Source organism: Rosa rugosa, chromosome 3 (genome assembly GCF_958449725.1).
Source record: "Rosa rugosa chromosome 3, drRosRugo1.1, whole genome shotgun sequence".
NCBI lineage: Eukaryota > Viridiplantae > Streptophyta > Magnoliopsida > Rosales > Rosaceae > Rosa > Rosa rugosa.
This window is the reverse complement of record NC_084822.1, coordinates 11,266,417-11,283,936: the sequence shown is the minus strand read 5'-3', so window position 1 is coordinate 11,283,936 and position 17,520 is coordinate 11,266,417. Positions and strand designations below refer to the sequence as shown.

The window sequence follows — 17,520 nt, the reverse complement described above, 5'->3', positions numbered from 1 at the left end:
CTCCTCGTCTACAATCGCTTGAAAGAAGTCAGGTCAAGGGACACCCCCGACGACCGCACCCGAACGGTGCTAGCACGCCCGCGCAAGAAAAGAGACTGTTGACCAGCTGCAACAAAATTGGAGCCAAACATTTTGGCACGCCCAGTGGGACCAGGTTAGAATTTCTTTTCTCTTGAAGACATTCAACCACCGGGCTTCAAAACAAACATTTTGGCACGCCCAGTGGGACAAGGTTAGAATTTTTTTTCTTTTCTTGAAGACATTCAACCACCGGGCTTCAAAACAAACATTTTGGCACGCCCAGTGGGACGACATCAGAAGCTTTTCTCTTGAAGCACATTCAACCACCGGGCATCAAAACATAGCCAAACATTTTGGCACACCCAGTGGGACTACATTAGAAGTTTTTCTCTTAAAGCACATTCAACCACCGGGCTTCAAAACAAACATTTTGGCACGCCCATTGGGACTACACTAGAGTCTTTTTGCATTTGTTCGCCATCATTGAGATGCTAGAGGAAAATCTTTAACAAAAGAAATTCCTAAAGTAAATAGATGGTCAATGTTGCCACCACTGGCGATACTGCCATTAATGATGAGTTTATGCCTATTCCCATCCCAGAGGGGGCAAGCATTGAGGAACAGCTGGCGATCATCATGGCCAACGTCGAGAGGCATAAAGAAAAGCGAGCCAGGGACATGGCCAGTTTGATCGCAAAAACAAAGCAGAGGTTTCGCGATTGGGACCAAGAAATTGAGCAGAACGCTTAAGAAGCTAGAGAACAATTCTATAAGCCTTTCTTGAGCAGCGACAAACAGACCACTCAACATGCCGCGAACATCACATCTGAGTTCACAACCTTACGCGAGGAAGGTTCCAGCTTGGCGAATTCGCAGCAAGGCGAATTGGGACGTCAAAAACCTGCTCGCGAAGAGGTCGTTTCTGAGACTAAGTGCATATAGGTGGCAATCAACCTAAGGGTCTCACTTGTGAGTCACAGCCTTACACAGAGGTTGTGCATGGAAAAGGTCATCAACAAGATTGTTCTTCTGACAATACAATTGTCTCTGAACAAATATCTGATTTCTCCACTGATCAAGCCAAATATGTGGCTACTGATCAGATGCATGGGGGGCAAGATATGACCCATGATCATCCCTTTGATCAAGAGAAGTTGGCGACAGTTGGCGACAAAGCCGATCTTGGGACAACGTCATCTCCCAAATTGCAATTGAAGATCATGCCTCGTCAACCAACAAAGATACTTGGGGGGCAAGATTACCCCTCTCTCGAGCCAAATTCCTCCAAATTCTTCAAGGAGAAGTATCTTTGTTCTTTTCCTACAAGCTCTCACAGGAGGGATTTTTACCCTACAAATTTTGATACATCAGAGCTTGGAATGAAGCATAGATGGCCTCCCCCGTGGTCTTCTAGAGGTTAGCCAAACATGGTGATGCTAGCTTCTTTCTTTCTTTGCTTTTAATTTTCTGTTAGTTTTTTACCTTTATTTTCATAAAAAAAAAATTAAAAAAAAAAAAAAAAAAAAATTGAATTTGGTAAGGGGTTGTGAATCATAACGGAATAGGTGAAGTCTCTTTTGTTAATATTGGCCTAAACTCCTTATTGGTGCCTAGTTCAGGTCCCTTAAGGTTAAGGGCGGCTTTTATTAACACTTGTTGAACTGTCTTCACACTTATGATCTTTCTCATCTTAGTAAGAATAGCCTATGTGAAATGGTGTCTAGAAAGGGGACAACGTTCATAACAGGTTATTGAATCCAGAAGTGCGTACAAATGGGCCTAAACCACTATGTGGGAGTAGTTCATGCCAAAATGGATTCTGCCTCTTTTGTTCGCCCTCCCCCATCTAGCCATTTCAGTAAGGTTGCCCAAAGGATTTGAAAGAAAATTTGTGTCCAGGCGACTATACTTGGGCCGCATGTCTAAACCTTGATTCACAATGTCTTATTAAAATTAAAAAATACAAAAATACAAAAAAAGTTTCAAATTTGTGCGTCGCGGAGGATGCAAAAAATTGTGTTCTTGCCTAATAGTGGCTGGAACTTGCTAATATACTTAAGAGGCCATTGGTATTGGTCTGGGCACATTTACAAGAGGCATTTAATATGCCTAGTATGGTATTAGCAGTGGAGGAGGTCAACTCAATATTTTTGCCAATAATTGTGGCGAAAGCTGGGTTGCGAATTGTTGGCAGCGAAGTGGTTTTAATTACATGGCCTCGCAAAGGATGGTTCGCGAAGGAAGACTGACGATTAATATATGTATGCTCACTATGTATAATTAAGAGGGAGAGAGGCCACTTGTTCAAGTAATTTTAGTCAAGCCAATACAAGTGGCTTTGGAGCAACGACATTATAAGAGCAGTGCTGATTCAAGACCTCTTCAGTCAAGACGAAGACCTTTTGACTTCGAGGTCTGGGGGGCAATGTTTGGACCCAAAATGAACATTTTGGCCTGACAAGGCACGTCTTGGAGAAATTGAGCCAATATCAGTGGCTCAAGCTATATATTGTCGACAAGCTCGAAATATATATTTAGAGGCTAAATAAAGCCTACTATGGAAGTATGACAAGTCAACTTTAGCATATTTTCCTACTTCGGCTAGGAAAAGCCGAGCTAGACAAGGAAGGAGGGGTGGCAGACTAACCAAATGAAATCGAAATGTGCTGAAACTTTCCAGATCCATTCTAGACAGCCCAAGGATCATTTCTTATGAAGAGTGCAAGAGCTTTTTTTGAGTGGAAGACCTTCAAACAATCAGCCCAATTTTCTACAGAAGTAAAACTGGAAAACTGGACCTGTAAGAGGTCCAGCAGCATTTTCGGCCCAACCACATGGAATAAAAATCTGAAAATTTGTCAGGATGATCTACACTCATAGTGGAACATTTCATATGAAGAAGTCGAAGGCATATAATGAAGTCTTGTTGGAGAAATAATTGAAGGAATAAAGGGGCAGAAACTGACCTAAAACCAGCTCAATATTCACATGTTCATGTTTCCTACCCACATGAAGAAAGCTAGATGCTTTTCTCTTTTTCCTTGGATATATTTTTCTTCTACAATCTCTTTAATAGATCATCACCACTTCCATGTTGCTGCACCTTCATGCTTTGCTTTCATTTAATCTTTTCTCTATCTTTTCCATATTTTACAAGTGAACTTAGATCTACTTTCATTATTTTTCTTCCACTCATCATTTCACTCTTCTTTTTCTTCCCTATATAAACACCTTCTCCTCTCATTCTAAAACACACATTCACATTCAACAACAACATCTCTAAGATGATCTAAGTTCTCTCTAGAGCAAACCTCTCTAAGAGCAACTCCTCTCCTTCTCTTTCTCTTACCGGTGATCCCACTCCTAGTCCTAGTCTTCTCAGAAGCCGACTTTCAGTGCCACCAAACCCTCTGTCAACGTGCTTCGGTCCTAGTCTCCTCGGGAGCCGACGGTATTGCCGCAACCACAACGGTTACAGAACCAGCCAAGCAAGGGTAACGCCCTAGCAACCCAGCCAAGCTAAAGTCACGCTTTAGCAAGATCTCAATACTTCCCGGTGATTTCGCTCTGCTCAATCTGCAATATTGAGTATCGACTTGTGAACAAGAAGAAACTTCAGCAAAGTCCTCACCACGAGGCACAAAGAATCCCGCGACGAGGTTGGTGCTCTCCTCGTCTACAATCGCTTGAAAGAAGTCAGGTCAAGAGACACCCCCGACGACCGCACCCGAACGGTGCTGGCACGCCCGCGCAAGAAAAGAGACTGTTGACCAGCTGCAACAAAATTGGAGCCAAACATTTTGGCACACCCGGTGGGACCACATCAGAGTCTTTTTGTGTTCACCATCATTGGGATGCCAGAGGAAAATCTTTACCAAAAGAAATTCCTAAAGTAAATAGATGGTCAATGTTGCCACCATTGGCGATACTGCCATTAATGATGAGTTTATGCCTATTCCCATCCCAGAGGGGGCAAGCATTGAGGAACAGCTGGCGATCATCATGGCCAACGTCGAGAGGCATAAAGAAAAAGCGAGCCAGGGACATGGCCAGTTTGATCGCAAAAACAAAGCAGAGGTTTCGCGATTGGGACCAAGAAATTGAGCAGAACGCTTGAGAAGCTAGAGAACAATTCTATAAGCCTTTCTTGAGCAGCGACAAACAGACCACTCAACATGCCGCGAACATCACATCTGAGTTCACAACCTTACGCGAGGAAGGTTCCAGCTTGGCTAATTCGTTGCAAGGCGAATTGGGACGTCAAAAACCTGCTCGCGAAGAGGTCGTTTCTGAGACTAACTTGCCTATAGGTGGCAATCAACCTAAGGGTCTCACTGGTGAGTCACAGCCTTACACAGAGGTTGTGCATGGAAAAGGTCATCAACAAGATTGTTCTGCTGACAATACAATTGTCTCTGAACAAATATCTGATTTCTCCACTGATCAAGCCAAATACGTGGCTACTGATCAGATGCATGGGGGGCAAGATATGACCTATGATCATCCCTTTGATCAAGAGAAGTTGGCGACAGTTGGCGACAAAGCCGATCTTGGGACACTGTCATCTCCCAAATTACAATTGAAGATCATGCCTCGTCAACCAACAAAGATACTTGGGGGGCAAGATTACTCCTCTCACGAGCCAAATTCCTCCAAATTCTTCAACGAGAAGTATCTTTGTTCTTTTCCTACAAGCTCTCACAGGAGGGATTTTTACCCTACCAATTTTGATACATCGGAGCTTGGAATGAAGCATAGATGGCCTCCCCCGTGGTCTTCTAGAGGTTAGCCAAACATGGTGCTGCTAGCTTCTTTCTTTCTTTGCTTTTAATTTTCTGTTAATTTTTTCGTTTCTAGTTTTCTTTTCATTAAAAAAAAAAATCAGTTAAAAAAAAAAAAAAAAATTGAATTTGGTAAGGGGTTGTGAATCATAACGGAATAGGTGAAGTCTCTTTTGTTAATATTGGCCTAAACTCCTTATTGGTGCCTAGTTCAGGTCCCTTAAGGTTAAGGGCGGCTTTTATTAACACTTGTTGAACTGTCTTCACACTTATGACCTTTCTCATCTTAGTAAGTATAGCCTATGTGAAATGGTGTCTAGAAAGGGGACAACGTTCATGGCAGGTTCTTGAATCCAGAAGTGCGTGCAAATAGGCCTAAACCACTATGTGAGAGTAGCTCATGCCAAAATGGATTCTGCCTCTCTTGTTCGCCCTCTCCCACCTGGCCATTTCAGTAAGGTTGCCCAAAGGATTTGAAAGAAAATTTGTGTCTAGACGACTATACTTGGGCCGCATGTCTAAACCTTGATTCACAATGTCTTATTAAAAAAAAAAAAAAAAATACAAAAATAAAAAAATACAAAAAGAGTTTCAAATTTGTGCGTCGCGGAGGATGCAAAAAATTGTGTTCTTGCCTAATAGTGGCTGGAACTTGCTAATATACTTAAGAGGCCATTGGTATTGGTCTGGGCACATATACAAGAGGCATTTAATATGCCTAGTATGGTATTAGCAGTGGAGGAGGTCAAATCAATATTTTTGCCAATAATTGTGGCGAAAGGTGGGTTGCGAATTGTTGGCAGCGAAGTGGTTTTAGTTACATGGCCTCGCAAAGGATGGTTCGCGAAGGAAGACTGGCGATTAATATATGTATGCTCACTATGTATAATTAAGAGGGAGAGAGGCTACTGTTCAAGTAATTTTAGTCAAGCCAATACAAGTGGCTTTGGAGCAACGATATTATAAGAGGAGTGCTGATTCAAGACCTCTTCAGTCAAGACGAGGACCTTTGACTTCGAGGTCTGGGGGCAATGTTTGGACCCAAAATGAATATTTTGGCCTGACAAGGCACGTTTTGGAGAAATTGAGCCAATATCAGTGGCTCAAGCTATATATTGTCGACAAGCTCGAAATATATATTTAGAGGCTAAATAAAGCCTACTATGGAAGTATGACAAGTCAACTTTAGCATATTTTCCTACTTCGGCTAGGAAAAACCGAGCTAGACAAGGAAGGAGGGGTGGCAGACTAACCAAATGAAATCGAAATGTGCTGAAACTTTCCAGATCCATTCTAGACAGCCCAAGGATCATTTCTTATGAAGAGTGCAAGAGCTTTTTTTGAGTGGAAGGCCTTCAAACAATCAGCCCAATTTTCTACAGAAGCAAAACTGGAAAACTGGACCTATAAGAGGTCCAGCAGTATTTTCGGCCCAACCACATGGAATAAAAATCTGAAAATTTTTCAGGATGATCTACACTCATAGTGGAACATTTCATATGAAGAAGTCGAAGGCATATAATGAAGTCTTGTTGGAGAAATAAGTGAAGAAATAAAGGGGCAGAAACTGACCTAAAACCAGCTCAATATTCACATGTTCATGTTTCCTACCCACATGAAGAAAGCTAGATGCTTTTCTCTTTTTCCTTGGATATATTTTTCTTCTACAATCTCTTTAATAGATCATCACCACTTCCATGTTGCTGCACCTTCATGCTTTGCTTTCATTTCATCTTTTCTCTATCTTTTCCATATTTTACAAGTGAACTTAGATCTACTTTCATTATTTTTCTTCCACTCATCATTTCACTCTTCTTTTTCTTCCCTATATAAACACCTTCTCCTCTCATTCTAAAACAGACATTCACATACAACAACAACATCTCTAAGATGATCTAAGTTCTCTCTAGAGCAAACTTCTCTAAGAGCAACTCCTCTCCTTCTCTTTCTCTTAGCGGTGATCCCACTCCTAGTCCTAGTCTTCTCAGAAGCCGACTTTCAGTGCCACCAAACCCTCTGTCAACGTACTTCGGTCCTAGTCTCCTCGGGAGCCGACTGTAGTGCCGCGACCACAACGGTTACAGAACCAGCCAAGCAAGGGTAACGCCCTAGCAACCCAGCCAAGCTAAAGTCACGCTTTAGCAAGATCTCAACATTTCCCGGTGATTTCGCTCTGCTCAATCTGCAACATTGAGTATCGACTTGTGAACAAGAAGAAACTTCAGCAAAGTCCTCACCACGAGGCACAAAGAATCTCACGACGAGGTTGGTGCTCTCCTCGTCTACAATCGCTTGATAGAAGTCAGGTCAAGGGACATCCCCGACGACCGCACCCGAACGGTGCTGGCACGCCCGCGCAAGAAAAGAGACTGTTGACCAGCTGCAGCAAAATTGGAGCCAAACAGATCTGAGGATAATGTGGTAGACTTGCTCAATATATCATTGCATAAATTCACTTTCAAGAAATATGTTGGTAGCATCGGTTTGCGAAAGTTGTTCGAACTGTCATGATCGTAGTCATCAGAGGGAGATGCAGACATCAGGGGGCGGGAGATGTCTACATGTATGATCTCAAAATGTGAAGTGTGTGTTGCACTCTTTTTCTCTTTTGACTTTGTCTCACTCGATTTTTGTTACTTGGCAAGGTTTTTGACGAGGCAACGAGAGGAGCACCACGTTTGGGCGACACAAGAGGGAGTGTTTAAGGACACCTAGTTTGTGTATCTAGCCCAAACTCTAGTTACTTGTTCAAGTTGTAATAAGGTTAGTCTTACAAATATCTACGAAGATATTCTAATCATTATATGATTCAGTTTCCTTATAAGACGCAGATTGTTTGCTTGTAATCCTCTATATAAAGAGACCCTTATTATCAATGAAAATACAGATTATTCTCCCAAATTCTCTCTGCTGTTCTTTGCATAGTTAAAGTATTTCACATTGCGCCGAGAGTTTAGTCCTTAAGTCTAAGAAGCCTTTACGATACTCTGACATTGTGCCAAAAAAAAAAAATTAAAAATAAATAAATAAATAAACTCATACAAACAAAAGGGTGAATATCACTTATAAAATGTGACTCTCTCTCTCTCTCTATATATATATATTTGTACCTGAGTGAATGTGTGATTTGTTTCATGCAAAACAAGACGAACATATTGAAGAAAAACAAGAAAAAATTTCCAAGCTAACTAGTATTCGACAACAAAACGTTGATCTTGTCCGGTTGCTACTTTTCTCACCTACGCTTCCAAGTAGACAAGTAGCTCTGTGACTTATTTGCCCACTTACGGAACAACAAAAAGACGTAGAAGGACAATAATCTTTGACAAAGGTTTGTGACTTTTTTTTTTTTTACAAAGGTTTGTGACTTTTTTTTTTCTTTTTTTTTATGTACCAAAAATAAAAGGTTTTTCCGCATGATTTTTTTATCTAGTATTGTCAAAAATAGAGAGACTACAAAAAATTGAAGAGATCTATATTATGTTAGTCGAATGAACTCTAATAACAACTCACACCTAGAGGTGGCAAACGGGCCGCTAAGCACGAGCACGGCACAGGCCCGACACGCTTAAAAGAGGCCCGGCACGGCCCAAGCCCATTAGTGGCCCGACACGACCCGAGCACGTTAGAATAACGGACCGGGTTGGGCCTAGGAATATTGGCCCATTGGTCCGGCCCGGCACGGCCCAAACACAACATATTGTGGGCCGGCCTATTACAAACACAAAATTTCATTTTGTTTTTAAAAATATTTAAAAACCACAATGATGAGATTTGAATATTAGACCTCTTTATTTAAAATCTCATGACAATTCCACCAATGCTATTTCTTTATATTGTCAAAATAGTGAAATAAAACATTATATCCTTGTTTTGACATAAAGTATTTTTTCTAATCTCATAATAATACAACTATAGAATGAAGGAAAGAATAATATGATACTAAATCTTCATTATATTAATAAAGATTAATCTCACAATAATATACTACAACCAATATATTTTGAGTTATTTTTTTCTTTCTTACTTTCTTGTAGTGGAATATAAAAAATATTAGAAAACTAAGATTAAGAAAAATATTGTAGAACTTAATTGATTTTAATTTTCTAAATAGTTAAATAAAATTAATTTTTATTTATTCAAATTAAGATTTTAAAATCGTGATTTATAGTGGGTAGGCACAAGCACGGCCCTGCACGATATGGGCTCGGGCCATGGGCCGGACCGGGCTTAATGTTTAAGTAAATGGGCCGGCACGAGCCCGGCACGATAATAAATGGGCCGACCCAAGCACGGCACGAAGCACGACTAGGCCAGCTTAAAATGGGCCGGGTCGGGCTGGGCCGGCCCGTTTGCCACCTCTACTCACACCTTTTGAGCCTCTTCACTCGGAGTATGAAGCCGACTTTTAGAGTTTCAAAGAAAATCAATCGCATTACTCATCGCGTTGTGAAGGTAATTATTTATCCATTTATTTAACAACAATTAAAAGTTGTGTAGAAGGACTGTTGCTAATGCCAATAGTCTGCCTTATGTGTTTTACTAGGAAATAGAGACTTTTCAAAGGGAAGGATTCAGTGCACCGACATAAATGGATGGTTAGATTATATTAAATACACTCTTAGGTTATTAATAAAAATATTACTTATAAATATCAAGGGTTAAGATCATGGGTTTTTGTCTATTTACCCCATTTTTAGAGATTTTTTTCCCACTTACCCCATTAAGTTTTTTTAGTTCTCTCTTACCCAAAACACTCTAAGGAGGTATATTCCCTAATACCCCATTAAGATTTTTTTTTTGTTTTTAAATTTTTTTTAATACCATTTTACCCTTACCCCTTTGTTACTTAATTAGAGAGAGAGATAAAATGGAAGAGAGAGAAACCATGGAAGACTTCGCCGGAGTCCGGTCACCGGCCGCTGGAATCCTGTCAACTTTCGCCGGAATCAGGTCAATGTTCGCTGGTTTCTAGTCACCGGCTACCGGAATTTGCTGAAAATCTCACCGGAAAGTTTTGTTTTGCACCCAATAGAGGTCTATTGCCCCCTAATAGACGTCTATTGCCCCCAATAGACGACTATCAGCCATGTATTGCCCCTCAATAGACGTCTATTGCCCCCCAATAGAACTTTCGGTAGCCGGAATAGGAACTAATCTTCCTAAAATTAGACAGATAAAACTTTGATTAAAGAAAAAAACGAAGAAATTATATCAATTTTAAAACGTGTATTGCCTCCCAATAGACGTCTATTGCACCCCAATAGACGTTTCGATTACCGAAATGAGAACTAATTTTTCTAAAATTACACAAATATAACTTTGATTAAAGAAAAAAAAGAGGAGATTACATTAATTCAAAACGTTTATTGCCCCCCAATATATGATATATCGATCTCACTATTGCTTGAAGGCTGAACCCATTAATTATTCCCTCCCCCCGTAGCTCCTTCATGATGATATGCTTAAAAGTTATTTAAGTCTGAGTCCCATTACAATCTGGGGAATTGATTGTTATCAGTAGCAGTGGGTCCTGCAATCTTGAAACAAACAACCTCCAAAATTGCAACAAAGCCGATCCACATTCCCAACAAAAAAAAACAAAGGCAATGCATAATAATTTCAACCGGATTACTGGAGGCGAGGATCGAACCACTTCTGTGAAGAAGTTAAACCCAGATCTCCACCACAGCAGCACCACTAAAACCCGTCGCCGTCGTCGCCATGTCAATCACTGAGCCTCCAAATGAAACCCCAAGCGTCGACTCCAGCTTTTGAACCAAATCTTATTTCGAACTCATTGTGATCTCGTCGGAAAGTCTCCGAGCTCGAATTCCGATTCCCTCTCTCGGTCTCTGCTAAGTGATATCGATGGAGGAGCTGAGCCCGTCCAATTATAGAGCATTGCAACGATTTTTGGTCTGAAGCAGTTGTGTTTCGTCCAAGCTTCGGCCTACTTCAGACGATGCTCCGACTCCGATGAAGAGAGAGAGAGAGAGAGAGAGAGAGAGTGCTGCAGATCAGGGAGAGAGACACAGAGAGGACCACATATAATTAATTAATTAAGTTAAGGGCAAAACTGTCATTTTCATTTAAACAGGGTAAGTGGGAATAAAAATATCTTGTTGGGGTAAGTGGGCTAATTTTTGTTCATTTTGGTGTTTTGGGTCAAGAACCCTAAGATCATCTTATCAGTGTTGAGTCATTTGCACCGTCGGTGCATAGACTAATTTCCACTTTTGAAAATTGAATGTATTTCCATTACGGATGGTTGAGAATTTCTCTTGAGGTAGTGGACACAAGTAACAATATTGGCTTTTAAGAAATGAACAACTCAAATAATAATAATGGGATTTAAAGAGTGAAAGATGTTCGATTTGAGGATTCAAATTTGCTCACCACTAATACTTTGGTGGTGATACCACCACTTAATATAAAACTGCCACGTGTTATAAAACATAATTATAGTTAATTATGATATTTTATTAAAAAATAAATTTTAAGTATTAAATTAATTTTACATGACGTGGCAAATAAATCAATCACATGGAACCAATCACACGACTCTCCAGTTGCACAGCCTGCTTGATCTAAGTTTGACGAGTATCGATTGACAAAATAAAGATGAAGAAATTGAAACCAGAAATCTTCACATGTGTTATAGATTGGAATGTAATGCAACTTTTAAAGATTATAGTAACAACGTCGAAAAAAAGTATGCATGCTCAATAGTCAATATGGTCGTCGGCACAGAAAATCGGAAACAACTGCATGTGGTGATTTTGGGCTTAGGCCATTTATTGGGGAAAGGTACGGAGAAAAAAACATAATCCTTGAGTAAATGATGTGTGTGACTCTGTGTACATTCATGGGAACCCAAACTAGAGCAGAGGTGATTTGGGCTTTTTGGGGGATCAAGATATAAATCATTGATGATCAGTAAAGCCGAACCACGTTACGACATCAATCCAAGGCGATGGTCATAATATTAATATCTGCAAATTAAAACTATGGTACAAACTAAAACTTATTAAATTAGGATATAAACTAAATCTAAACTGAATGCCAAAATCTACAAAAATTAATCTTTGTAATATGATGAGTAGTATGTTTGAAGGTTTCATCTGTGGTGTAGCTTTTGTTCCTGATTAGTGTTGAACCAGCCAAACAAATAAGAAAGATGGCCGGTAAAACGGATAGTTTGATGGGGTTATTAGAATGCCTGCACAGATAAACATACTGAACAGTGGAGCAAATATACTGTGAGATGGCAATGACTAATCCACAAATATCTGGGAAAGTACCAAAAAGTGATTCATTGGGAGGTGGATAATAAAACCAGCACAACTTTCCCCATCTTTTCAGCTCAACTCCCTCCTTTTTACCCTTGTGAATGAGCTCCAAGATGCAAATGAGCACAGCTAAAATCGCCAACACCATTCCGAATAGTGCATAGTCAGGCTTGCTTGGAGAGGCAATTTGATCAAAGACGGCCGATAATGTCTCTAGGCCGAGGTTGGTGAGTAAAAAGACCCATACTGTTGAAGTAGCCTACAGTAAGATATGAAATCCCGTAAATTATAATTTCTTCTGAAGACGAGTAATGGAGTTTCTGTAAAAAGGGACATCCTCTTTGGAAAGAGTCAATCACTCAATTGGCAACAGCGTCATTTCTATTCATATTTCTACATTTCTTTAAAAAGTAACAGGAGTGTACAAGAAAAAGAGAGAAGGTAAAAAGGTCACACTATCGCATTCTTAGAAAATTGTCTTGCACTACTGTTGTACCAAGTGTCTAATAATAATACAATGATGTTGAATTTAGAGTGCAAAATTATTTTTCGAAAAAGTATGAACATAAGTCTCAATCTATACTAGTTAAACATGATAGACGTTATGAGTTTAGATCACTATGTACCTTTGTTGTGTGCCTTGACTCGTCACCGGAACTACTGCCAAGCAAAGGCAACCTGCTGTTAGACAACCGATCCTGGCGAGCATTAACTAATTGCAATGCGGTCTGAATGTGTTTCTCCTGCTGCTTAATCTACCATAGGCAAACGCACTAAACATATAAGGGGCAATGGCAAATTTGAGCCTCGTAAATCGAAATTCCAAAATGTAAAAAATGTAACGTGAACTTAAAGACTCAAGATGGATATGGAGAGGAACACAGGTGCTGACCCAAAGGGAGCGAGCCGCAGGGTTGAAGAGAAACTGTCGCTTGTTGGGGCTCCTGAGGGCAGCAGATAGCTTCCTCCAATTCTCCAAAGCCCTCTTTGAAGAAAAAGAAGGTCGGATCTCAATCACACAAGCTTCTTGGCTCTCCATATTCGGCTTGTTAATTTGCTAACCATAATTGAACTTTCTTTTGTCTGCCTTCTATACATTTGGCATTGCCGCGTGAACTCTTTGGGAAAAGCCGAAAAGGAAAGAAGCGGAAACCAAGAGGAAAGAAGCGGAGAGCTGGAAGGAAATTATCCCATAATTCTATTTTGTTCAAGAAAACATGAATAGTGGTGGGAAATGGGGAATTTTTAGTGACATTTTAAATTTCCACGTACCGACTGCTTAGGTTCAGCTAAATGCTCCCCAGACAATTGTCCAAAAGCTTGATTGTGACGTTGAATCCCATCAACCATCAGAGACGCTGTTTAGGTGTTGTGGGTTATTGAGATAATCTTCAAAGATGATAGAGAGCTCTTTTTGGATCTCTTTTCCTCTTCTCTAGACTCTGATGTTGTGCTCAGACCAAAAAAAACCAAAAAGGACTCTGATGTTGTGCAAGTCATGGTGAACAGGTCAGGGGCGGAGCGAAGAAGGGACTAACTGGTCTTGTGCCCGTGGAAAAAAATTATAGATAAAATTTCACAAATTGTCACTCAACTATGACTCATTCGACACTTTAGTCACTCAATTTTCAAATATATCACTTTGGTCACTCAACTTTAACTCTATCAATCACTTTAGTCACCCAAGTGGCATTTTATCTCACTTTAATCACTTCTCTCAATTATTCTAATACATATTTCTCAATTTTTTACAATTGGTTGGATGAAAATATCATTAATATTGTGGCAAATAATTTTTTTTTAATAAAAAAAATTAACAAAGTGACTAAAGTGAATAACATAATTAAAGTTGAGTGACCAAAGTGATATATTTAAAAGGTGAGTAATCAAAGTGTCGAATAGGTAATAGTTGAGTGACCATTTGTGATATTCTCCTAAAATTATATATATATTATAGTCATGCGCTATACTTCTTCTTCTCCAACGTGCTGCTCTCTCTCCTCCAGAGTCTAGAGACCTCCACACCCACTTATGGGCTTTAGGAAATCAAATCTTCTTCTTCTTTATTGTTATGGAGATTAAATCATCTCTAATTATACAAGAAAAATCTAAAAGCTCTGTCAATTAGTTATGGTCATGGAATTGGCATAGAATTTTAATCCAAATTTTTATCCAAGATATTTGTAGCCACAATTTTAATCCAGGATCTTACTGTAATGTGCTAATTACTGTAGTATTGACCAAAATTTGTATCAAGGAAAGTCAATTTGGTTATGGTGTGTGGAAATTGACTCATCGCTCTGAGTAGGAGCTCTATTGATTAGCATAAAAGCCACAGATCCAAGTATTTAGGTTCTTGGGTATGTGAGATTTGGAACCTAGAAAAGACCATGTCTGTCATTCCAAACTAGCTAAAAGTTGTAGAGGTATTGAATCGGAGATGGTTATGAGTCTTATGACAATACTTGGATAGCATAGAGATAGGCGTTAAAGGGTGGAAGCAGATGAGACCAAAAAATTTCTTCAGTTGGTCTAAAATGTAAGCCATTTCTTGAATTTAATGGTTTTGATTGAAAATCCTCATTTGGCCCGCATTAATGCGGCTCGCAATAGAGCCGCTTCTTATTATTTCTAGCTCACCACTGCCTATGGTGAAGATCAACTCCTTTGAACTTGTTTGGGAGCGGTGCCAGAACAAGCCACTGACTTGGGTAAGTTGACATTGACCGAATCATAGTCCAGATTTTTAAAACTATTGTACTAGAGTAATGTGTAGACATGTAATTTGTTAAACAACGACAAGCATGGCCCATGACTCACCATTGTACCGATATTGTCCCAACTTAACCACCTGATAGGTGCCGGGTTTTAATCACAAATAAAGGTCTCGATTTAATTAGATGTGATCCACCCACTTATAAGTTATATTTTATTTGTCACTATCTAATATGGGATCTTTCCTCTCCAACACGCTCTCTCACGTGTAACCTAACTCTAGGTCTGCACTTGAAATCAATTAACAATCCAATTCCCCCATTGGAATTGGGACACAAGTCTCATATCGGTAACTTGGTCAATATAACAATCCAAGGCCCACAACAGACACTTGGTAACAATCCAATCGAAATTTTCCGATGACAATATAAGGAACCCGAATTTGGGCCCATGATAATTGGAGACGCAATTTGAAAGGGACTCGCTCTAATACCATGTTAAACAGAAACAAGCGTGGCCCGTGACCCACCATTATACCGATTTTATCCTAACTTAACCACCTGATAGGTGTTGAGTTTTAATCACAAAATGCCTCAATTCAAGTGGGTGTGATCCACCCACTTATAAATTATATTTTATTTGTCACTTTTTTAATGTGTGATATTTCCTCTTCAACATAATTGACATGGTGTACTTGGTTATTGCTTTGAAAATCTGTAGGTTGAGTACATGTTTTTTTTTTTTTTTTTATGACATAGATTGAGTACATGTTTGAGCCTCCTAACTCTAAATTTTTTGTTATGAAAATAATTGTTGTCTCGTGTTGTAGAATCATGCATACAGAAGAATCATGTTTTTCAAATTTTAAATAGCGTATTTCCACGCATCTCATATTTTTCGAGAATGAAATCAAGTTCGGTGCTCTTACCAAGCAGAATTAGCTTCTAGAAATATCTCGAGTATCAATTTTTCGAAACGTTGATTGGTGGTAATATTACACTTTAAATTTTGAAATACAAATTAGCCGTGTAAGAAAATAATTAAAAGATGTCGAATTTACAATTATGATAATATTTAACTTTCTTTGTTATGTTAATTAATGTTTAATCTTCAATAAGTACACGAAATATTATTTCTCGTTTTGATCCAAACTGGATTCTTGAGAGCAGGGCCGATCTTGAGATTTTGGAAGCATGGTGCAAAAATGTGGGTGAGATTTTACTAATCGTGCTCTTCATATAAAGAAAAAAATAAAAAAATTAAAAAAAAAATTGTTGCGTATACTATATTAGGCTACTTTTCAACACAGATATTTTCGGCGAAGCCTATGCGTGCAGTGATGGTATCAATAACTACTGCGCTAGGGTTTTTGACAGAAAGATGAGAGAAGGTCGTTTAGCTTTGTACCATATCTATCAAAGCTCTATGAGTTTCCTTGTTTGTAATACCACGACAGTTCCAAACAAGAATGTTTCCTTGCCACATGGTGGTAGGGGTGATGGTGCACTCGATGGCTTAGTGGCGGTGCTTAGGGTTTTTTTTTTTTTTTGTTGTTATATCCTTTGTCTAGGTTGAAGTATATATTTAAAGTTGCATAATAAATTTACAATCTGATTTACTTCCTCTTTTTTATTTTTTCTTTCAGTGTCAATGTTCATCTATTTCAATCCATGTCAAAATATTAGTAAGTTAACAACTATGAGCAATGAATAAGAAGTTGTTTTTTTTTTTTTGTGTTTTAAATTTTTACCTTCGATGTTCACAAAGGGATAGCAAAGATTTTGATGAAACACTAATGACTTTGTGAATTGAATAAGATATTAACGATTAGGAGGCAAAAAATGGTAATAAATTCAAATTTGGGTGGAGAAGATGAAGATTATGTGAGATCATACCTATTGCACAGCAATAGATATGAACTAGCTATTATATATTGTATGCATCAGTTAATGTAAATAAGCTGTTTTGAATTCAAATATAAATACATTAACCAATATATATAAACTTATTAAGTAATCGAGTTTAGTTTATATATTAGAATATCTGTTAAAGAATTTGAAATTCAAATGTGTGGTTATCCAGACAAATTTATTAGGATAGAAAGTTATTTTGATAGTTCCTTGATGGAAGGAACTGTCATGTAACTGCTGTGTTCAACAGCTTTATAAATAGAATGGAATTTGTATTTGATCCCTACTAGAACAAAAAGACACTCTCATTGAGTTTGTCGCATCAAGTAATAAAGAGAGATATGGTGTGTATCTAAGAGAAGATCAAATAGATAACGGTAGCAGATCACTAATGGATAACGGCAACAATCCACCAAGTCAGTTTTATTAGGGTTGGACATTTAGCCCGAAAACCAAAAAAACCGACCCGAAACCGGCCCAAACGGTCCGGGCTTTTAAAAAAAAATTCACAGTTTTGCAAGGCCCGGCTCAAAAGCAATATAAAACAGTCCGGGCCCGGTCCTAAGAAATAAAATAAATAAATTAATTTAAAAAAGCTCGAAGGCTCGTTTTCTGACTTTATCTATTAACTATATAATATTAAACCTATTTACTCTACTCTCTCTCTTCCTCTTTTCACTGCCGCACACTTCTTCTCCTCTTTTGTTTTCTCCTCTTATTTGGCTCCAAAACCAGTCTGGTTGCAAACAGTCTCTTTTAAGCGTGTGCAGGCGTGCCAGCACCGTGGGGTGCAGTCGTCGG

General features: G+C 38.9%; 1 protein-coding gene across 2 annotated transcripts; it reads right to left on the bottom strand.

The window, feature by feature from the left end:
• Positions 1-11,611: 11,611 nt before the first annotated feature.
• On the bottom strand, positions 11,612-13,218 carry LOC133741445 (uncharacterized). 2 transcript variants are annotated; one of them, XM_062169337.1, is made up of 4 exons: positions 12,987-13,218; positions 12,721-12,849; positions 12,107-12,353; positions 11,612-12,024 (listed from the first exon to the last, which is right to left on the bottom strand). In XM_062169337.1, exons 1-4 carry the CDS (start codon positions 13,131-13,133, stop codon positions 11,951-11,953), a joined length of 597 nt encoding a protein of 198 aa, XP_062025321.1. In that variant the 5' UTR covers positions 13,134-13,218; the 3' UTR covers positions 11,612-11,950. The 2 variants fall into 2 exon arrangements, with proteins under 2 accessions (XP_062025321.1, XP_062025319.1); XM_062169335.1 differs by having other exon boundaries at positions 11,612-12,353.
• Between the last annotated feature and the right edge of the window lie 4,302 nt (positions 13,219-17,520).

Coding starts and splice junctions, on each gene's coding strand:
- LOC133741445 (XM_062169335.1), bottom strand. CDS start 13,133: ATGGAGAGCCAAGAAGCTTGTGTGATTGAGATCCGACCTTCTTTTTCT. Junction 12,850..12,986: donor CTGCGGCTCGCTCCCTTTGG/GTCAGCACCTGT, acceptor TGCCTATGGTAG/ATTAAGCAGCAGGAGAAACA. Junction 12,354..12,720: donor AGTCAAGGCACACAACAAAG/GTACATAGTGAT, acceptor ATCTTACTGTAG/GCTACTTCAACAGTATGGGT.